Source organism: Mus musculus, chromosome 5 (genome assembly GCF_000001635.26).
Source record: "Mus musculus strain C57BL/6J chromosome 5, GRCm38.p6 C57BL/6J".
Classification (NCBI taxonomy): Eukaryota; Metazoa; Chordata; class Mammalia; order Rodentia; family Muridae; genus Mus; species Mus musculus.
In genome coordinates, this window is record NC_000071.6 from 67,667,301 (window position 1) to 67,691,523 (window position 24,223).

Consider the following 24,223-nt stretch of genomic DNA (forward strand, 5'->3'; position numbering starts at 1 on the left):
CACGTTCACCATGTGGCTACCTCGATGATGTAGAGCACGATGTTCTTGTAGAAGCAGTACAGGATACACTTGGAGACTCTATTGTAATTCCAGGCACCGTGAACCATCAACAAATTCTTCAAATATTTGAACTATGGAAGGAATGGGAAGACATGAGTATTCCCCTCCCTCACTTGCCCTGACGCAAAGGGGTGGGGCTCTGTGTCGCTGCAGGAGGCTTTACCTGAGCGATGGAGTAATCTGAAGAGTTGGCTGCCTGCAAACCTTCATTGCCGCTTATCCCAACACCCACATGGGCCGTCTGGATCATGCTGACGTCATTTGCTCCATCCCCGATGGCAAGTGTGATGACTTTGACTTGTTTCTTAACCATCTCGACAACCTCGGACTTCTGAAGAGGAGAAACCCTTGGAAAACAAACCAACCAAACAAAAATGAGCAACTACTCCTGCTTCCTGAAAAAAGAAACTGAAATGCCATCACTTTTTGATCCATAAACGACGCAAAACAACTGGATAAAGGAAACGCATCTCCTGCTAACATGTCTGTCACTTTAGGGGGAATTCAAAACAAGAAGATAACAAACATCCTGGAAGCAAATGGGTAGGTGACATCCAGGAGACATGTTTAAGTACCAGCAGGTGTCATCAGAAATTCATTGCAAAGAAGACGGCATAGGAAGCTGTTGAGGGGGCTAAGAGCAGTGGCCAGTGGTTAAGAGCTGTATTGCCCTTGGATACCTGGTTTCAGTGCTTAGCACCTATGTCAGGTGGCTTACAACCGTCTATAACTCCAGCTCCAGGAGACCCCACACCCTCTTCTGGCCCCTGTGGGTATCTGCCACTCACATGTACATACTTTTCTATAGACACAAAATAAAAAAGCAAAGTACATCTAAAACAAACAACCCAAGACCAGAAAACAGTCCAAACACTACCTAGGTTTTAGTCAGTGCCTTGAAAACATTCTGAGCTTCTGAGAGCTGGTCATATGTAATGTGCTAGATGATTAAAACATCTTAAAGCTACTGAAATTAATAGTGGGGAGCTGGGTAGACTTTCAGCCTGTTCTCAGACATCATTGTGAATCTCAAAAAAAAAAAAAAAAAAAGTAAATATCCACTGCTAGAACATAGTCCACACGCTTCGTTTTCTTCCAGAGGCACAGACGAATGTGCGTGCAGAGATCAGACAGCTTTTTCTGCAATTGTGGACCAGGAACAGAAGGCACCAGCATTTACACTAACATCACATTTGGTATTAAACTTGAAGCATTTTTCATGCATCTTAAAAAGTCATTTGAGAACTAAATGCCAAGCAAATGATAGAAATGGTCTATGACAGCGTGCTCCAGTGACACAATTAACTTAATCTATTGTTCATACTGCGCTGGAAGTAGACAGGAAGACTAAACAGTGAATCAGTCCAGACGACTATTATATTAAGACAGTAATTAGGGCTGGGTGTGGTGGTGCATACTAGTAATCCCAGTACTTAGTGGCTGATACAGGAAGCAGGGTCATAAGTTCTAGGCCAGCATAGGCTACATAGCAAAGTCCTGACATAAACACAGATAGTAAGAAGCAACCAGTGTATAAGATGCTAGTTGTCCTTGTCATCATCATTATCATCGTCATTATAATCACCATTTTGAGACCTTTAAGGCAGTGTTAGCCCATGCTGGCTTTGAATTAGCTATGTTGTGTGAGGCTCTGGCATAGAACTCCTGATCCCTTGACTTCCATTTCCTCAGTGTTAGATTACAGCATGTGCAGTGTGCCTCACTCAGAGATAAATTCTTTCTTTTCTCTTTTTCTTTTTTTCGAGACAGGATTTCTCTGTATAGCTCTGGCTGTCCTGGAACTCACTTTGTAGACCAGGCTGGCCTCAAACTCATAAATCCACCTGCCTCTGCCTCCCGAGTGCTAGATAAATTCTTTCTTAAGGTCAGTATACCACAGCTGCATAATAAATATTTGTTGAAATATCTCACAAAGGACTTTGTTATTCTTTTTAAAAAGAAAGGCCGTTTAAGGAACTGATATGTCTTCACATATACTCTTGATTACAGTGACAGGAAAAAGTTCCCAGCGGTGGGCATTCTGTACAAACACGTGCCTCCAGGAGGCAGAGAGTGAGCTACGGCAGCTCTGAGTCTGGCTTGAAGCTGGAGAATCTCAGCTCGAGCCCAGGACACTGACGGAGTGCTCCTCTGTGTTCTTAGTGGCTGAGCCAAAAGAGAACTGGTAAACAGCTGCCATATCAAAGAATTATTTTTAATTTTTTTTGGACTTCCTTTTGGCACTTGGCAAAGGTACAGTACAAAATGACACAGCGCTGACCTCAACAGGAGAATGAGTATCAGGCTACTGACGACGGTTCATTTCACCGTCTGCCTCCATTTCTCTTCAAAGCGATTTTCATTCCACGTTCGCGTTTTATTTAATTTCTCTTAACAGGCTAATAGAAATTGGTAAGCCCACTGGCCCTAGGCCAAGGTTTTACACACAGACTATGGTTGACATTTAGCAAATGTCAGAAAAGAATGCTCACCAGAAATGCTACGGAACGCAAATGGAAATGGGCATGAATGAAGGAAGCATTTGAAAACATTTATCAAGTTCTCTTTAATGGCTCCCGGTCTGCACATGTTATTAAATCATGCTGTGGAGCTAGGGCATAGCGGAGCATGTTTTTGGGTTTTTTTATTTTTTTATTTTTATGAATGGCATCTACATAGTGAGCTTAAATCAGTGACTTAAGGGAGCTTCAGAGAAGAAGACACCAAACCCTTAGCCCTCCCACCCCCATCTTCACAGTGATTACAATCAGCGGCTGCTCTCTCTGCTTCCCACTGTAAATTTTAATCCTGCACGATGGGTAATCTTCATGGTCAACCTGATTGACTTTACAGTCGCCTAGGACACACAACCTTTGGGAGTGCCCGGAGGGTGTTTCCAGAGAGGCTTAACTGAGGGGGTAAGAGCTACCCTAAAAGGAGATGGGCTGAAGTCCCAGACTGAATAAATAGGGGAAGTTAAGCCTGCCCGACGAGGACCAGGGGCATCATTCACTGCTTCCTGAATGCAGGCTGAGATAGCGATGCTACCAGCCACCTCATGCTCCTGTTGCCATGGCTCCCTCTGTCTTCTTTACTTCAACTGTTCAAGTCAGGTCTTTTGTCATAGCAATGAGCACTATAAAGTAATAGAGCCTTCAATTTGTACTTAGGTAAGGATGCTCACCCACCATGATGGAGACAACTCAGCTGTTCATTGAAAAGAGTAGGAATACCCTAAGCAAGAAAAATGTTTAAGCAATAAACTATGACTAGCAAGCATAGTCCAGGCTTAGAAGATGGCTCAAGGGATGTGAAAGCCACCATCTCTGCAGACTGGAAGAGCAACTGGCAGCCCAACAGCAATGTTGGATTTACAAAATGTAAAACACTCATTCATATATTGCACTTACAATAGGAATGCACAGATTTGTGAGCTACATCTAGAACCTTCTTTTGCCAAGAAACCTGCTGGTTAAAACCCTGGATTTTCTGTTGCAAAAATCTCACTCAGGACACACACACACACACACACACACACACACACACACACACACACACACACACTTTTTGTTTTGTAGCATGAAGCTGAGAATATAAGTTTTCCACCTTAGTTGATGACTATCTTACCGGCTTCTCTACATTCAAAGGCAAGCTTGTCAAGCAACTCACATTCTTTGCAGACTCTCATACCCAGTTTTCTTAGTAATAACTTTCACCAGATTGCCTCAGTGATCTGGGAAGTATTTAATTAGTGGCAATTACTTTGAGATATATAACCGCAATAAATACATTACAGGATAAACACGAGTTGGAAGACACCAGGTCAATGCATAGAAGCACAAGAACATGTGAATGCCACATCACATCCAGGCTACGGCGGAGGGGGCTGGGGGCAGCTGGTGGCTGTTCTGAAGGAGACAGGTGTGTGCTTCTGGGGGGATTCTGCCTAGTGAATCTAAAGTCAGATAAAAAAGATTTCCTACAGAGGGGTGTAAGAGTGAGTGTGTGTGTGTGGTATGCATGTGTGGTGTGTGTACATATATGTGTACAAGTTTATATGTTTGTGTGTGTATGATGTATGAATACACATGTGTACTACAGCAAACACCAGAGGTTAGAGGCTAACTCTGGAGTGTTGGGTCCTCACCTTCTACTTGTTTGAGATGGGATTTCGTTTTGCTTTTGTTGCTCACTGCTGGGTATGTATGCCAGGCTAGCTGGCAGTAAGCTCCCAGGGATTTCCCTGCCTCTGCCTCCCATCTCACTTCAAGAGTGTGAAGATTTTACACACACACACACACACACACACACACACACACACACACACACACACACACTACTGCTCCCAGTTTTGTGTGGGTGCTGGGAATCTGAACTCAAATCTTGTGCATACATAGCAAAATGCTTTACTCACTGAGCCCTTGAATATTCTTATCCCTCAAACCCCAAATCCATAAGCCCTCAGTCTGCAACCTTCTGAGTGCCAACATGATGTTGAAAATCCATCACCTGGTCTCATGTGACAAATATTTCCGCTTATGTGTGTCAGGTTTGTGGAAAATCTTATACATGAAACATGAAATAATTTTTATGAAATATGAATGAAATGTATGCTTAGACTTGGGGCTCATCTCCAAAGTCTATAAGCACATGTTCAAACTTTAGAACCCCAAGTTCTGAATCGTGCTGAACCCACGCACTTTGGATAGGGACTCTCAAGTGGGTGCTGTTTTCAAGTCTACTTAAAAAGTTGTTTCTTGCTACATGGTGTTGGGGAATGGGGGTGTATAGCAAAGCAAATGTAATGTGACTCAGGCTTCTGCTGCTGTGAGTTCCTTGACAGGATGCATGGCAACCTGGAACTGTGAGCGACATGAACCCTTTCTCCCTTAAGTTGCTTTTTGTTAGAATATTTTACCAGAGTAGCAGGAAAAGAAGCTAAGACTGATGGGTGTGGCATATGGCCCCTGGATAGTCCTGCCTGCACTTAGTAGGTCCAGATGATGGAAGATGGCCTCCTTGACAAGCATAGGAGAGTTTATTTCAGATGAGGGAAAGAACACAAGGTGGATTCTTTCCACACCCAAATCTGCCAGAGCATAAATCTTCTCCTGATGAGTTTCCGGCTCTTCAGTCCTCCCCGCCCCCATCAGAGTTTGCTTTCTTGACTTTTGTGTGTGCTTATGGAGTTGTACAATATCTATAATAGCCTAGAGCAGTAGTTCTCACCCTTCCTAATGCTGCGATCCTTTAATACAGTTTGCTTATGCTGTGGTGACCCCCCCCAAAACCATAAAACATATTTTCACGGCGACTTCATAAACTGTTATTTTGCTACTGTCATGAATTATAATGTAAAGATCTGATATGCAGGATATCTAATATGCAGCCCTGTGAAAGGGTTGGTTGACCCCCCCACCAAATGGGTGGTGACCCTCAGGTTGGAATCACTGGCCTAGAACAACCATACAGTGAAGCTAGTTAATTCTAGTGCTTATCACAAACTATACGTCTATGGCTGGGAGGTTATAAGTCTTTAGCTTTCTAACTACCAACAGTGTTCAACTATATAATCTAGAAGCATCATAACAGCACTGTTTTCTTCTCCTAGATGTGTGTATGTCCTTATCTGTATACAGCTTCTCTGACTTGTGGGTTTTCAACAAGACTGAAAAGATTCACTACTGTCTTCCACAGTTGCTTTCTCTTTTCTGGAAGCAGTGGGAGACTCTATTGGAAAAAGATCATGAATGTAGCATGTGCTGCGGAGGTCTGTTTTTCTTCCCGTGCACCACAAACAAGAGGGTGGTCCCTTGTGATGTAACCGAGGAGTGAGCTGAGTGCTGTGTGCTTCTCAGATAGCTCCTGGCTGCAGTTTCTGCACATGTTATTCATTATTGCTCCCATTTGTTACATAGCAACTTGCAGTGCCCCGTGAACATTAGATCAGAGAGCACTGGAATGTTTTGTCATTCAAGCTAAGAAATATATAGGTGGTCTACTTTTTTTAAAATTTATTTATTTTTCTGTGTTTGAGTGTTTTGCCTGCATGCGTATCTGGTGCCAGCAAGAGTCAGAATAGGGTATTGGATCCTCTGAGTTTGATGCTACAGACTGTTGGGTGCTACCACATGGGTGCTGGGAATCAAACTTGGGCCCTCTGGAAGAGCATCCAGTGCTCTTAACCACTGAGCCATCCTTCCAGCCCCAGGTGGTCTGTGTTATACAAGCTTTGTTCTGCACTCATTGAGTAGAAATGATTGTCTCTCTGAATACAACATGAGTAATGATTATATGTGCATGTATCTACACAGGCAAAAAGAATTATATGGCATAATTACATGGATAGCCAAAAGACTTCTAATGTTAAAGGCAAGAATATTACTCTACTGATATATTTTAAAATGTATAGGAGAGATTTGGGGGGAGATTATCATCCTAAAGCACAATTTAGTATAATGAATTATTGTATTCCTTTTGGCCACCCATAAGAGATAAAAAACAGGAGGAACATGGAAGGATACAGTTGCTATAGTTTCAGGTCTGTTGCTCTAAACACCCTGACCCAGAGTACCTTTGGGGAGGAAATGTTTTATTTCTGCTCCTTTCACTGAGGAAAGTCAGGGCAGCAACTCAAGTCAGAGCTTGAAGCAGAAACGATGAAGGTATGCTACTTGCTGACTCGCTATTTGACTCATTCACCACTCCTACTTTGCTTTCCTAAACGCAGGACGCCTGCCTAGGAATGGTGACACCCACAGTGGGCTGGGTTCTCCTGCATCATTAATAATCAAGGAAATCCCCATCAGACAATGCCCAGAGGACAGCCAGATCTGGGCAATCCTTTAATTGAAACTCCCTTCTTAGGTGATTCTGGGCTGTATCAAGATGATTTAAAGCTAACTAGGGCAACTCTATTAATCACCATGATGTGTTTTCTACATGTAGTAATCAAGCTTTGTTACTTATTAAGCTTGAGGTTCATCCCTGGCTGCTCTTTAGAAGTCAGCCAGGATGTGCTGCACGTTCCTTTCTTCCTAACTTCCTAAAGTCTCTCCTGGGACTGTCAGTCTACTCTCCACTGGGACGTATTTGGTTGACAAATAACGCACTTGCAAAAAGAGAGAAAAACCTAACTTAATCTTACTGCTTTCTTTCTTTTAATTAAAATTTGTTAGGTTCATTTATAATGCTTGAAGCCGAGACGATATTAATATGTAGCAAAATGTATGTTACACATACCAAAATTACATGCATATTGGAATGGCGCTGGAAGCTCATGGCGGATTTATTACTGGAACGAAAACAGCAGCTGATGTAGAAAGTCCTAAGGATATTTAGCAGATGGAGCATAATGAAACATTCAACCACCTCTGGGTAAGAAAACTGTGCTATTCAAATGACCGATGAGTGAGGACCTTCCTAGCCTCCAAAACCAACATCTGCTATATTCTGTGCAGTCAAAGGCACCAAAGAGACTTTACAATGTAGAGGCCAAGGCTAAAGAAATAACACACAGATAGCTCTTCTCAGAGGGGGAAAAAAAAAAGAAAAGTAACTTCAAGAAAGACTTCCTTTCTGAAGCACGTTTTGGATCCACAGTTGCTCTTGCAGAGTGTACACATTCATACAGATAAACCCCCATGCATTTCATTTAAGTGGCTCAGACGGTATTTTCAATGGGGACTGTTCATATTGGCAGTGCGTATCTGAGGGCTGAAATGTGCATACCATAACACAGTAATACAGCAAACTGTAACTGGCAGACATATCTTACAGAAACTGCTCCTAGTAGGAAGTTTCATTATAATGTTTAGAGCAAGAACATACTTTCGCATAGTTTATGGTCAGCACTGTAGCTCAGTGGTAGAGTGTTTGGTTATCTTGCATGCATAACTCCCTTGCTCAGTCTCAAGTACAGAGAAAGTCTTCCCTTGATTGCTTTCTAAAACACATCCGTCCTTTTGCAGAATATCAGAGCTGGTACCCACTCCTTGTACCTCAATCTACAATTTGTCTACCCTCCCTTACTGCTCCAAACCCTTTTAATGCATCTGTTTTTCAAAACCATTCTTCCTGTAGGATGCCTTTTCCTCTCTTTCTACTCCACGCCTTGTAGCTACCAGAATGTCTTGGCTACTTTTTGATCTGTTTTTCACACTTGGAGCTCAGTACTGAGCTCAGAACTCAGCCTACTGTCTTTAAGGAACCCATTTATTCAAATGAAGATAATCGCTACAATCTGTCATGAGTTCATACTGAATTCTGCCTCCCTGTTTTTACATACTAGGGACCACCAGTTGAGAGATCATAGACACATCCAATCAGAACTGAGAAAACTGTAGGTAGTCTAGTTGGTGATTGATATTCGCCTGAAGGCTACAATGGATTTCTGGAAAGCTGCAGACTCCAGCATTTAAAATTGATGAAAAGCAAAGCCCTCTTTGTTGTTGTTGTTTTGTTTGTTTTTTGTTTTGTTTCTTCGAGACAGGGTTTTCTGTGTAGCCCTGGCTGTCCTGGAACTCACTCTGTACATCAGGCTGTCCTCGAACTCAGGAATTTACCTGCCTCTGCCTCCCAAGTGCTGAATGTACTTGTCTGAGATACATATCTGCACTGCAGGACAGGAAAATATAAACCAGAAAGGATAAACTGAGGAAAAGAAGACATGATTTAAGAAGATGTTGATGGAAACCAAGGTAGCAACTCTTAGTAACTGAGGGTGGTAGGAAGGGTTCCTTGGACACTGGCCATGGTGGAGTGAGATGTGTAGACTTTGCAAGAAAGTGATGAGCCCTGAGATTCCACCTCACATCAGCCAGAATGGCTAAGATCAAAACCTCAGGTGACAGCACATGTTGGTAAGGATGTGGAGAAAGAGGAACACTCCTCCATTGCTGGTAGGATTGCAAACTAGTATAGACACTCTGGAAATCAATCTTTGGGTTCCTCAGAAAATTGGAAATAGATCTACCTGAAGACCCAGCTATACCACTCTTGGGCATATACCCAAAAGAAGCCCCACCATACCCCAAGAATACATGCTTCATCATGTTCATAGCAGCCAGAAGCTGGAAACAATGCAGATATCCCTCAACTGAAGAATGGATACAGAAGATGTGGTTCATTTACAGTGCAATACTACTCAGTTATTAAGAACGAGGACATCCTGAGTTTTAGAGGCAAATGGATGGAACTAGAAAATATCATCCTGAGTGAGGTAACTCAGACCCAAAAGGACATGCATGGAATATACTCACTAATAAGTAGGTATTAGAAAAAAAAAAAAAGGTACAGAATACACAAGATATCGTCCACAGAACTCAAAAAGGTCAACATGCTGAAGGGCATAAGTGAGGATGCCTTAGTCCCATGTGGGAGAGAGAAGAAAGCAACCACAATTTGGGAGGGAGGGACCTGGGAAGGGGAACATGATCGGGTATTGGATGGGTGAAAAAAAAAGAATGTGATGGGCATTCACATAGACTTTCGAGACCGCCTAGCATAAGAAGCTGTGACTGTAGTGTGTAATGTGCATCTGTGGTGCTCAGGTGGGTTTTCTAGAGTCATACCTGAAACGGTACCACATTGAGTTACAGCAAGTCGCACTTGATAGCTCTTAGGTGTCTTGTATGCTCTTAGGCATGCCACTTGAATGGAGACTTTTCTGGTGGAGCTCATCAGAAGTGGCTACCACATACAATGAGTCCCATAGTTCCTTTAGCATCTCTCAGTAGAAGTGGAATAGGAAACAAGAGGAGCAAGACCTGAGCTGAGGATTGCGCTCAAGCCAAATGTGGGCATTTTATAAAGCTATAAAACCCACTCAGTATGTCTTTCAGTCAGGCATTTATGAAAGAAACAGTCTCTCCACATTTCCAATATTTATTCAGATTTTCTTGGAAGTAAATATAGGGTTGACATTCATTAACAGTTTGTAAGTCTTCTGAAGCCAAACATCTGCTTGGCGCCCAGTGGTGTGCACAACTTCTTTTTCTTTGAAGGGATGTCTGTTGAGTATTTACTGGCTTCTTTTGGGCCTTGTTGCTACCTCTTAAGTAGAATGTTTATTCAGAGGAGTCCTTGAGCTAAAGACAATCCCCCAAAGACTCAGGAAGTAGGTCTGCCCTGACCTCCTTCTCTTTAACACACTCATACTCCAACAGAAAATATACAGTGTCCCTTTAGGCCTCTTCTTGGAAGGCACCGTCAAGGCAGAGGAAGGCAAAAGGTTTTGCCTAGGAATGTCACTCTAAGTGACAACACTTGCTGAAATCAAGGTTTTTTTTTTCTTTTTTCTTTTTTCTTTTTCTTTCTTTCTTGTTTTAAATCTACTATGGAGAAAATGGCCTAAAAGGGGGTTAAGCTTTGATTAGTGATGTTGCAACTGGAGAAAAATGCTTGCTTCAGTTTAACCTCTGCTTTTCAGGGGACATGAGTACATAAATTATGCAGCAGGATGGTGATTATTAGACAGTCTAAGAGCTGGGGGGCTTGAAGCCAATTTTCAACCAACTGTCACAGAATGTAAGTTTCAAAATATGTTTAAACTCAACTGACAACTACAGGGAAAAAAAAATAAAGAAAACCCCCAAAATGTAAGATTCTTTGAAAAGCTGGGTCATATGAACTGTCGAGGACTTCAGAAACCACACACTATTTCACACAGAGCTACTTCCCTGTGGCCTTCCTGCTCTTCTGGAAGGATGATGGGTCAGAGGAAGAAAAGCTGCAGGTCTGTCCCCAGACCAGGATCTAAGCAACAGAGAGGTGATGCACAGAGCAGCCAACAGAGGCAGAGTTCATAACGAATTCTGCCAAGGGTGACAGGCAGAATTGACCAGGTGCTCCCAGGCCAGGACAAGCATCCTAGGAGGTGCTCCCTTCCCTTTCATACCTCAGTAGCGGTTCCCCACCTGCTTCAGGCATCAGCTACCGGGAGGAGTCTGCACTGCTACCTTCTAGCCTCACCATTTTATAGGGAGAATGGTTCAATTCCGTGTCTAAGGTGCCAGAGAGGCAGTTAGAACAGAAGTTTCCTGAACCCCAGTCAAAGCAGCACTATGATTATATACAAACAGGAAGGCCTAGCGCAAAAGCACTGGCAAACGAGTCAGAAATTATTGATCTAGAACCTCAGGATAGCTCTTGATTTTAGCTGTTTGCATAAATCTCCACAAGTCCGAGAGCAAAGCTTGTTTCCCTTAGGGAATTGCAGGTCGTCTGTGAAAACCCTGACAATGGTCTACGCCACTGTGCACTGAGCATGTGTGTTTCCTCTGGGGGATGCAAACCAGAACTTTCTTTTGTTCTTTAAAGGCATCTAAGAGGGTGTGCAGGGACATGTCTCTAACTCTAGTACTTGGGAGCAGGAGGAGGAAAGAGGACTAGAAATTCAAGGCTAGCCTTGGGTACACTGTGGGTTCCCAGCTAGTCTGAAATACATGAGACTCTGTCTCTTAGATTAGCCAATTAAGCCACCAACCAAACAACTGATGGATCTGTGGCCATCCCAAGTAAGAAGCAGTGGACTTGGGCAAGAGAATAGAAGTGAATAAGCACCAGAAGAGACGTTTATGTTGATATGCTGCTGCTGCTTATCAGGTGACCTGAGGGATGGAGTTCAACCGTCAAACAGTAAACATGAAAGCTGCCCAGCTTCTGTGAACACAGTGCTTGGTAGGCTGATAAGAAACAAGACTATGGGGCTGGAGAGATGGCTCAGTGGTTAAGAGCACTGACTGCTCTTCCAGAGGTCCTGAGTTCAATTCCCAGCAACCAGAGGGTAGCTCACCACCATCTGTAATGGGATCTGATGTCCTCGTCAGGTGTGTCTGAAGACAGTTACATATAAATAAAATAAATCTTAAAAAAAAAAGAAAGAAGACTATGTTCTACTGTTTTGACTTTAGATCCATACACACACACACACACACACACACACACATATGTATATATGTGTGTATATATATGTATATATATACATATATGCACACACATATGTATACACACATATATGTGTGTGTATGTATATATATGTATATGTGTGTGTATATATGTGTATATATGTATATATATGTATATGTATGTGTATATATGTATATGTATATATATATGTAATTTTTGGACATATAAAATGTAGCCTATACTCTGTAAACCAAAACCAGGACTCAAATGCCTTGAATAATTTTGGGTTGGAGAGATTAGCTCTGTCTCTGAGTGGTCCCCTCAGAAGACAGAGAGGAGATGTAATGACTCCTGATAGAGAACAGCAGCTTCATTCATTTCAGCAAGAGGCTCTGGGGAGCAAGACTGCATTTTCGTAACTGTGGCGATTAGGCAAACACTACAACCTCTTTCTGCCCTGGGTGCCAGTGTCAGGGAAGGGAGCTGATGGAATCCTGAGGATGGAGCGGATGAGACTCATTATCGATTCTGTTATCTGCTGCTTCAGTGGACTGTAGAGGAGAGTCCGATTCTGAATTCTCTTCATGGGTGTGGACTGACACACGGTGGACTGGAAAGGTGTCTCCATTTGAGGGAAAACCTCGAAGACTTAGCAAGATCGTGAGGGAACTTGGGAAAGACTGCTGTGCAGTATTTTGAAATAATATTCAATATTTATCTGAGCATCACTTTTCTAATGGAATAAAATAGAGCGTTTCCTGAGGCTGGGAGATCATTATCGTGTGAGACCTGAGCAATTACCCTGGGGTCCATCCTCCAAGGACCATCCACAGGCTCACTCCCCATCCCCAACCTGGGATAGGGACACCATCTTTGCATTCAGAGGTCAGTACAGGAACGAGAAAAACATGCTTTTGTGCCAGCGGTTCAACTGCGAAGAGGCACTAGGCCAGGAAGGTGCACACACACTAATCCAGCTGTGGCACTGATGTAATTAAGGGTTTAGAGTGGCCTCAGAGCCAGGCCAGAAGCTTTCCTTTAGGGAAAAGAGTATGAAGGTAATTAGAATTAAAAAGAGCTGAAGGAAGACGTTTTTTATTAAAACAACAACAAAACCCTGAATAGAACTATCTGGCCAGGGACCTCCAAGGCCCTCAAACTTCCACACAGCAGAGGCAGCCGGGGAAGGAGGAAGCAGCCACACACAGCTTTCTAAGCTCCGTGTCAGCACTGAGCCCCACGTTCACAGCAGGGTGAGTCGCTCCCAGGGTCCCTGGCCTGGAAGAGCTCTGAGATCCATGTGACTTGTGGTCCTGCAGGACACGGATCTCCAGAGAGAACTTCACAAGCAACATACTTCCTCTGCCCTGACTCCGCGTTCTAGTTTGCCTCTAGAGTTTAAGCCTGTGGTTGAGCTTTAGGAAGAACTGAGGGAGGCAGTGGGATAAGCTCTGCTTCGATGGCCTCCCGCATCTTTCAAACCAACTGTGAATCTGCTTAGAGGAGAGCGGACAGAGACAGCAAGGAGAGCAGGTAGTGAGCCACACTTGCCTTGGTAAGTGCAAGACCTATGCCCAGCACACAGTAGGCATGTCCCGGATGCTAGCTAGAGCCAACTGGCTACTTTATCTAAACGTCACTGTGTTTTGACCTGCAGTCTGTTTCTGAGTAGGAGCCAAGAGCCCTAACACGCACGGGCTTTTGAGCAATCTCCTGTTGATCCTCATGAACCCATTAGTGAAAGAGACGAGATGGCTAAATGGAGCACAAAATTACTCTGATGGAAGAATGGGAGGGCTGAGAATTAGTAAGCCCTTGCCAAGACATTAGCAAGAAACCAAGAAATGTGACTTCGGCCCCAGATTTTAAAAAGCATGGAGATGCCAAAGCAAAACCAAGAGTATAAAATAATTTCTGTCACTGTGATAAAAAAAGAACATGACTGTTATGAACACTAAGCATTTACATAATGCATCACTCCAAATCATAGGTCGTATTATTAATAGAGACCACAGAGAAGACTAAATTCTATAACTATATCTATAAAGAGATACCGGAAAATAGAGAGCAAGTCTTAATTCTTCGAGAATAAGAAAGTTTTGTAGGTCAAAATGATGCTTCTACATGATCCTTACAGGGGGTGTGGTTTAAACACACTCCAAGAAGTAAATTTCAATTGAAATTCAAGAAATAGATTTTAAGTGGGTAAACTGAGACAGAAAATGAGTGGTTAAAAGGGAATAAGTTTCTTTTGTTAGGATATAGAGCTTTTCAAAAATAGAAGGAGAATGGTAGGACCTCGGACTGAGAAGCCATCAAGAAGCCACACTCGTGCTTGTCTCCTGAAGAGAGAGAGTGACCAGCTGGTATGATTCAGTACAGGGACCACAGGGGGAATCCTGAGCTGAGGACACCTCAAGAGAGGAGCCCGGCTATTGCTATCAAGTACTTTAAACTTCAGGAGGACAGAATTTTAACAATTTAGACAAGGATTGGGAAGATCCCTCGATAAGACAGCCAGCTAGGCTAGAGCTCTGGTAACTCAAAAACAGATTTTAATCTAGGATGTGAGCAATATAATAAATTAGTAGGCAAGACTCTTAGAGTAAATAAACGGCCATCGGAAAAATATTCAGCTGTTTGGAAAACGACTTGGTCTGTACCTCCCACCATGCTATCCCTACAGAATAAATTCTAGCAATAGGATCAGCGATCTAAATAAATAGAGACAACAGGGTTCTTTCCATAAATAAACCAACATGGAAATGCAGATAAATAATCTTTTTTTTTTCCTCCCCTTTGGTAGTTAAGATCAGAGAGAAGGCCTAGAGATCACTCTATCACTGATAGAAATATTTTCTTTTTTTCTTTTTAGTATTGGTGTTTGAACCCAGAGTGTCGCATATGTTCACCAAACTACATTTGCAGCCCTTTTGAAAGTGTATTTATTTAATTTTTTTGGTATAGAGTCTCCCTAAATTGCCCAAGCAGAGCCTAAGCTTGGTATCTTTTGGCTTTAGCCTTTGAAGTAGGTGGGATTAGTGACAGGTGCCATGTACCTGGTTGCCGCTGATTGATTTTAAATACAGATAAGCAGCAAAGAGCTGACCCTTTCAAATCATGAGTAGTATTCAGTAATGATAGTTAGGACTCAGCTTGTGAACTCTGGGACTTGAGTGAATGAAATGACCCAACATTTGTAGTTCGCTGATTAAAAAACAGCTTTGTGGAATGTTTAAAAATTAAGGATTGAAGCTAAGGCTGGAGAGAGAGCTCAGTAGTCAGGAGACGTGGTTCTGCTCCTCTGGAGACCTAAGCTATCTGTTCCAAGTTCAGAGGTGCCTGTAATTCCAGCGTCAGGGGGATCCAGCATCTGTAGCCTCCTTGGGTACCTGCACACATGTGCACACACTCAACCTCACACACATCCATAATAACACTAAGATCAGGTCACTTCTGTTGAAATCTGACAATGTCGGGGAGAACTTACCTGCAGCAAATGACAGCTTTGCAGGACAGAGCTAAGTCCAGGAAATACTGCCGGACGCCAAAGGTTAAGGCATATTTGAGGGTCTTCCCATCAATTATAAGAGCAAAATCATTTTCCTTCCGAAGAGCATCTCCCAGGGTGGTGCAGTGGCGGCTGAGAGTTTCCCTCGTGCCCTGGAATACAAACCAACGGTCATCAGCACCCATTCCGTTTGCCCCGCCACAGTGTCTTTAGGATGTTCAGTAACGAAAATTAGTTATTTTTAGTGCTTTTTATCTTTCAAATTGTTCCCACAAGCCTTTATTCATTCAGTTCTCACAATGGGACCCAGAGACGGGGACTGAGAAGGCTATCAGTTCTGTGGATGTTTCTATAGCTGTCCATAGCAGGGCAGGGAGCAGACCACCAGCGGCTTAATCCTCCTTGACTCTGTCGTTCATGACTCTAACCCCATGGTCACAGTACTGCAAAAGCATTTTCAGTAAATTCTCTTCTTCAGAAAAAAGAACGACACTGGTCTAAATTTATGAACTAGTCAAAATTGGGTTGCCCTGAACCAAGGGTAAAGGCTGGAGACTATAATTTAAGTAATTTATGACTGCTCTTTGAGAGTACTCAATGCTATTGAGATAAAATTCCCAGGGACCTAGAGGAGGAAATGCAGAGTTTGTAATCTCCTGTAACTTTGCAAACTGGGTTTCATGGTTCCATGATGCTGCATCTTAGTGGGATGGAGGCATGAGGTTTGGCAATCAATACAAGGAGCCTTTCCATCAGTCAATAGTTAAGACTGCTCAACATGCCCCAAACGAAAACCTTATAATGGGGCGTTTACATTTTATTCCAGGGGCAAGTATTTGTTTGGTTCAAGAGGACTTAAGAAACAGAAGCATGAAAACCTTTAAAATTCTGCCAATAAAGTTTATAGTTATGGCAGTCCAAAGCATGTTGCTCCAGACTGTTTTAAGAGCAACAATTCATTGAGGTCAGGTGGACGAGTTAACCAATGAAGGTGTGAAAAAAAAACCAAACAAACCAAAAAGCACCTAGCATGTGATGCACATTGGGAAGTTTTAAGGGCCCTATGTAGATGAGACATTTTTAGTGCTTACTCTAACCATGAGTCTAGATAGTACTGTTGTTCCAGAGTTAAGACAGAGTGGTTAAGTTCCTTGCTCAAGAATACAATGGTGCTGTGGAGGAAAGTTGGCTCAAACTAAAGTTCCTGTTCTGATTTGTTGTTCTCTGCAAAGTTCATTAAACAAAAACAAAACCCCAGAAAACAACAAAAATAACCACCCTCCAAACAAGCAAACGCTGTAAGTATCATGCAGTGAGTGCCACATGGAGCAAGTATGAGGCCACATCACTTCTTCTGTTGTTTCCCAGAAGCCTTCACTGCCTTTGGCATCATCTGTTTATAAAACTGAGTTGAAACACAAGTCCTGCCTATTCTTGCTCTACCATCTTCCAGCGGCTTCCAGATATCAACCCGCTAAAGTCTAACACCCTTAAGATGGCACTGAGCCTTCCCATAGCTGGAGCCTGAGAAACTTCACCTCCTGGCTCACTCCACAAGCTTGGCTCTTGCACATCTCTCTCCCTAGAGTGTCTTTCCTGTCAAAGCAAACTGACCTATGAGGCTCTCCAGCTGCACAGTGCACCTGAGCCTATGCCTACAAAGCCTTCAGCTCCTTCCAGGGAGTGTCCAGGGCTGAACCTCTGACCACAAGTTACAGAGCCTAGTATGTGACACACTCAGAAATACACCTTACTGAGTGACGAGACTGATAAATTGGATAGCATTCCCTTTCCCTTTATTATTACACAGACACACACACAGACACACACACACAGACACACACACACACAGACATACACACACAGACACACACAGACACAGACACACACACACGGCTGGAGACAGAGAGAATCCTTGTTCTCTTCAATAGAATTTCAAAGGAAGATATAGAGCTTCTGAATGTGTGTGTCTATGTGTCTATGTGTGTATATGTACATATGTATATGTGTGTGTATTTATTTATATCTGTGTAAGTCGTTGCTTAAGTGTCACCTGATCTGAAAGGCCGAAACAAAAGTTACCAAGAACCCACAAAAGGCTTCAGATGTCTTTGGGCATCAGCTGTAAGACAAGAAGAACTCACCCCCAGCACTGTGGAATGCCCACGCCCCCCCCCCCGGCTGTAAAGCACCCCCTTTGCCCTACTTTCCTTTTCTAAGGTCCTCTCTGACACCCTCAAATCGGCTGAGAACCCTCTTATGTGTGGCATCGGTACCTCTGTGTTCCCTTGATGACTATCTAAGATCTTCAGCAAATCAAGAGGTGTCAGGAGAGGTAAGAGGCAACACGTCGGGAGGGGTGAAAACCTCCCTAGAGCCGAGTTCGCAGCAGCTCACCTGGGTGCGAGGTGACACTGACGTGGGTTTGTTAACTCTTGTTGTTATTTTAGTTCATTGGTGTTAAAGATAAGGCGTATAAGGAGCTCTGTTGCTGGCTGTGTGCTGCTGGGTAAAGTTGTATTTTATCCTTATTTACTGGTGGGAGTATTTTAAAATTCTCCTATTTATGAAACGTCACTGTGTTGTTGTTGTTGTTGCTGTTTTTTTTTTTTTCTTCCAAAGCTGGGAGCCGTACCCTATGACTATATTGCATTGCAGCTTTATCTCCTGTGGCTATGGATAAATTTATGGCCGTGTTAGCTGCCACTCTGTGTTCTTTTTGGCTTCTGGAAGGGGAAATGTTTAAACATTTAAACTTAGCGACTTGTGAAAGTGAGAATAGACAAAGGAGCAGGTACATTAGGAGAGAAATCAAAGGCTGTCCAGGGCAACAATAACAGGCCACGCTGCAATCTGCCTGTTGTCGTTTGTAAGAGGGATTAAAGGGTTGTCAGAGATGTTAGGCAGCTTGTGAGGACAGACAGACTGGAGGACAGAGGAATGGCCATAGTTCTGATTGCCAGCCCGTGAGGGGACAGTGGGATTGACATGGGTGGTGATATTTCCTATGGTGATTCTTTTCTCTATTCAAGTCCCCACTCACTGGACTTCATACCCATGTACTCAAGGGATGTGTTCACAGCTGGTGCTTACAGAAATCCTCCTTGATCCTCCTACCCTGTTTTCTTCTCTTTGCAACGTCACAACCTTGTTATAGCAAACACCATTTCTTAGTTTCTTAGTGCTAGTTAGCGTTTGTCAACTGGACACAAACTACACAAACTAGAGTCATCTGGGGAGGCGGGAGGGTCCCTCAATTGAGACCTCCTTCAGGTTGGCCTTTGAACCACTCCGGAGTGGTCCTGGGACCGAGCAAGGCATAGAGAGTAAGCTAGTAAGCGGTTGTGATTTCTGTGTTACCGCCTGTTTCCAGGCTCCTGTCCCAGCAGCTGCCCTGATTTCCCTTGATGATAGACTCTAATCTGTAAGATGTAATAAACACTTCCCACCCCAAGCTGGTTTGGGTCAGTGTTTTTACCACAGCAGTAGATGGCAAAACAGCACAGCCAGTGACACAGAAAGCCCATCTCCTTTCCTGAGGCTTCTCCATGCCTTTTCTTCTCTCCTCCTGCCTAAAACCTGACTCATGAACATCGGTGAGCTTCATTCTTGCCCTTACCACCCCCCACCCCAAGCTATTTAAGCCTGTATACAAAGTCAAGGTTTTCTAAATCTAAAAACAATGAATAAATAAACTGAAAAGCGTTCTCATTACCCCACCTCCCCTGAGTACTTCAGGTAACAAGGGTTCTTCCATTTTTTGGATCCCCTGCCTACTTTGCTTATGCAACATAGCATGCTATGGCATGACTTAGTTTATATCTCAGGCTTCCACTTGTGACTGGAGTCTATGGTGACGCGGCCACAGAGATGATTGGTAAAGACACCAGAACTCCTTGCTCATGTGACCCCCGTGGATGCTTTTCTGTTGGCTGTAAACGCTCCTTGAACCTCAGATCCATTCAATTTGAATGAGGAAAGTGTTACATGTGACCCTTATTAGAAATGAGATAGAGAACAAATAATTATAATACAACATCTACGGCACTGAGTAACAGCAACTGCTCAGTGGACGCAGTAAGATGAGCACCCAGGCTAACTACCTAGTGATCAAGCCAAGCTATGCAGCTGCAGGCTAAAGAGAAGGAAATGGCTCTTCGTTGGTTTATAATAAACCTGGACGTGAGACGAGGAGAAGGAGAAGGGGAGGGAGGCATGATGAGGAAGGGGACAATTATGCTGAATTCTTCCCAACAGCAATGGGATCAGAAGCCTTCATGTGCACAGAACACACTCCGAGAGAGTAAAACAATACAACAGCAATCTGGACGAACCCAGAGACCGGCAGTTTTATAAAAATCTTTTTCCATATTTACACAGTACCTGCAGAAAGGAAACCCTTGATAAAAATCACAGAAGGTGCCCCAGACAAATCTGACACAATTTTAGAGGGAAACCAATCGGAAGTTCTGATTTGGATGGTAAGTATCACAGTACACAAGTTGTCATTTTTTTGTTTTGGCGGAACTGCTCGGGAACTGGCTGAAGAACCCGGGGGCCAGATGTGCAGAGAACACGTCAGGCCACCTAAGAAGTGGGTCTGTGATGGCCCCCAAATGAAGTGCCCCAGAGAGCAGCTGAGTAACAATGCCCCTGTTCAGCTTCTGGCCTTTCTGGGCTTTTCCAGAAACCTCTCATTTTACAGGAGCGAGAGTTTTACTTAGGAACGAATCCAAGGAACAGCCTTCCCGAGACTGCAGAGATATCCCGAAAGGAAAGGGAAAGAGCATCAGGGAACAGGGATGAGTGGAGGCCAGCACACAACGCCTGAGGCTACCAGACGCACATCTTACCCTGGAGCTATGGTTTCTTACCTGTGACCTTAAACAGCTTGGACATGCATCTACCCTCCAGAGGGCATCATCAGTAAGCCTAGACTCCCTCAATGTTGAAAGGAAATAAGCCCTTCATGTATCCAAATCATAGGCTGGTGTTTGGGCCCAAACCCAAGTAAGCATCTGGCTTTACGCTTATTCTTCGGGACCCACTCATGTGAGAAGATAAGATGATAAAACTATATTATAAATTTTATCCTTCGAAAGGAAAAAAAAACTAATAATACATACAAATTCTGAATAACACTGACTTCTAGAAAATATGTGAGGAGGCAGTTTTAGTGTGGGATATATGTTTGCATTTCTCCCAAATCCCTGCTAACTTTGAAATGCTAACTTTTTATGTGATGGTGTCCTCGGAGGCAGGGGTCACTAGGATACGGAATCAAGACCTGTGTAGGATTTGTGCGTGGCTTGCTTTATAGCAGAGAATCTGGGGAGCCCTCCTCCCTCCTGCCACAGGAGGGTACAGTAAAAGGACACCGTGAACCAGGAACCGGGCTCCAGGGATCCCTGGCTGCTGGCAGCTTGCTGCTGGACTTTTTGTCTCCAGAATGCAGAGAAATGGATCTTTGTTGCCGAAGCCATCCCATCTGCGGTGTTATTCTTGTGGCAGCCAGACTGTACTAAGGCAGTCTTGTTGTTCTTGGATTTCTTCTCTTTCTCTTATGAATTAAGGGACTGGTGTATCAGCGGGAAGATGGCAGCTTTCATTTTTGGTGAGGGTGGACTTTAGATTAGGAAGGCAGTTCAGCCTACCCCAGTGTGAGCAACACAGGGTTTTCATAGTCACTCTCTTGTCTTCAGAAAGAGGAAAATCTAACAACAGGCTGAACAAAGATGGAGATTACCCAAATGTGATGATGGGCTCGAGGCTGGGCTGGTAGAAACCAGCTCTTCAGAGCATGTCCACAGATGAGCACAGATTACTCATGGGTACAAAGAAAACAGTCAACTGCTTAGGGCACACACATGTAGCCATGTCAAAGGGAGACATGGGAAGTCAGAGGCCCCCTTTGGGACTCACATGGCACTCCAGGGTACTGATAGGGTGAAGCTGAGTGAAGATGCCATACTCTGGAAGCTAAACATACCCCACAGTTCAGAAATTCAAGGTTTTCCTTAACCTCAGATGGAGACAGAGGACAAGGTAAGGCCGCCGAAGCCTTTATCTTCTGTGAAAAGTGGAAAGTAGATATTTTACGTTGAGAAATCTTATAACGAAAAAAATACCAAATCACTTCAACTATTAACACCATAGCCTAGGACCTCTAAAGTGTGTGTGTGGGGGTAGTGAGAATTTTGGTTTCTTTAAAAACCCAGTTATATTATGTAATTATGTTTTTGTTTGAATCCCAGGTGTGGGATACGGGACTGCTTCAGATTGCTCACAGCCGCTATGATTTGTCTCTGGCTCTAGGAGGGACGTGATTTTTGCCAGCTGCAGATAGTTTATGTTTGGAATTCTGGGGACTCTTGTGAGGGTATAAATGGAGAGCCCCGAGAGAGAAAGGGAGAGAAGGAGAGAGGAAGGAGGGAGAGGGGAGGGGGAGGGGGGCCTGTGGTGGCAGCTACTGGTGGTCCCTGCTGCTGCTGCTGTTGTTGCTGCTGGTTCCTGCTGTTGATTTTGCTGGGTTGCTGGTTGGAGAGATCCTGATGACAAAGATTGGACTTGCCCCTAGGAACTCAATGCCCTTAATCATCAGTCTAAAGAGATCTATGCCCCCTTTCTCCTCTAACCTTCTTTCTAATGTTGGGGGGGGGGAAGGGGGTTGTTGAAAGGGATTAGGGTAAAATAAGGGTGGAGAGAGGTGGTAGGTAAAAGTAGCCAAAAAGCATGTTTATGAGTATGTGTGGCGGGGGTGGGGGTGGGGAGGGAGAGAGGGAGGGGGTGGGAGTAGGGGGAAAGGGGAGAGATTCAGATATTGAGATTCTTGCTTGGTCTGGAACTCAGTATGTAGCCCAAGTTGATCTCAAAGTCACGAAACTCACTGCCTCAGCTTCTCCAATGCTGGGACTACAGGGGTTTACTGCCATGCCTGGGTGTGAATTCCTTTTTTGGATGAGATGAGGCAGCCACATAAGCTAGGGATTCCCTGCCCGTGATAGAGATGTGTGCCAGTCCAACTCTTGCCCCATTGATTCGCCTTACTTTGACAAGCTGGCCATGAGTTGGTGCTAGAAAGGCCTGAGCTGGAGATGGCTCTGCCACATACTGACTCTTTCTTTGCTTGGGGAGGTTTTCCTGGACTCCACTGAGTCAAGTGGTTTCTTATGCATGAGATTGGGTTAGTTCTAACCCTTCAGGGCAGGGGTTCAAAACCTGTGGGTGGTAGCCCCTTTACAAGGCCCAACATCAGATATCAGACATCTATATTATCTATATACAGATATTTACAGTTTGGTTCATAACAGTGACAAAGTTACAGTTGTGAAGCAGCAATGAGAATCATCTCACGGTTGGGGGTCACCAACATGAGGCGCTGTATTAAAGGGTTGCATGCAGCACTAGGAAGGCTGAGAACCGATGCTCTGCGATCGGAATGCTGCATGTGCTGACTCCCTTACTCATGATCACATCATCCTGCTTGGTGCTCAGCAGAGCGCTGGCACCTGAGTTCTTTACCCTCCTCTGACGTCAGGTCCACAGAGGCTCCTACGCGATAAGGCAGCACATGCAAACTGTTGAGCTCTGCACAACATTAGACAATCCAGGAGGCGCTGTCCTAGGATCACTTCAAGGTTTCTTATTAAGAAGTCTTCCGGTGACCCTGTTCTGATCTACCTGTGGCCACTAACACTCGGCTCTCCCAGCCCATCTTCTATTGCATAGACATTATCTGGAAACCTGACTGCGCTCCAGCTCTAGCTAGCGACGAGAACGCCTCCTCTTCTCAAATGGCATATTGCTCCTGGTGCATGGTGGGAGGAGAAATATTGATATAATTAATGTCTGTTTTTCCTTAGCAGTTTCTGCCGGAGGCAGAACAATCTGATAGAGCTCATTTCAAAAATTTCAAAGTAAAATGGAGTTTCTCTGTCACGATTTGCCTGTCCTCAGATGAGTGACTGCATTAATATACGTGTTTGTTTATGATAAATGGCAGACTTGTTTTTCTAGAATATTCTTTAGCTATAGCTAAAGAATAACCATTAAGGCACTGAATAATTTTTAAGCATGGAGATAAATTTCACCTATTTCACCTGTAAAGTGGAGTTTATTTTACTTTGGTTTTATTTTAATTTACCATAATCTAAGGACACTATTAAAATATTATATATATATATATATATATATATACACACATACACATATATATATATGTATATATATATTCTTGATATCTAAACATACTTTATTAGCTGTTTTGGTGGCTTGTGGGCCTCCTACCTCCTCATCATTTAAGTCTTAAGTTTTATAACCACATGTTTCACTCCCCTTCTCTACTTTTATGGTCTCCAAATGTTCACACCCTAAAATTGCAAATTAACAGAACATTCCAGGAACATTTTTAATAACATATTCTGGCTATATCAAGTATGGACAATGTTAGCACGTTCTTAAAGAGTGAGTTACGACTCCTGTAATAACAACTTGGATAAACCACTGGGTATTACTTATTTTTCTACAATATGTTACTGATTCAGCGGAACACTGGACATTCCAAATACGCCTACGCAACACATATATCAACTGCTCTTCCAGCTACTGCAGGCCATGGTAAAAGGATATACACCCGAGAGTAGAGAGAAACTACATTTATGTACAAGTGGTCCATTTAGTATGCATCTCAGTCAGGAGAGCTAGCGCTCTTTGACATAGTTTTTGATCGAAAAACCTTTGGTATTT

General features: G+C 43.5%; 1 protein-coding gene across 11 annotated transcripts in view; it reads right to left on the reverse strand.

Moving 5' to 3' along the window:
- Nucleotides 1-24,223, reverse strand: part of Atp8a1 (ATPase, aminophospholipid transporter (APLT), class I, type 8A, member 1) — a 229,346-nt gene that overhangs the window by 49,162 nt on the left and 155,961 nt on the right. For all 11 annotated transcript variants that reach the window (NM_001038999.2, NM_009727.3, NM_001284345.1 and 8 more), the window contains 3 exons: nt 15,458-15,630; nt 224-407; nt 21-131 (listed from right to left, as the gene is read on the reverse strand). In NM_001038999.2, coding sequence (NP_001034088.1) covers nt 21-131; nt 224-407; nt 15,458-15,630 — 468 coding nt within the window. The remainder of the gene's footprint in view (nt 1-20; nt 132-223; nt 408-15,457; nt 15,631-24,223) is intronic.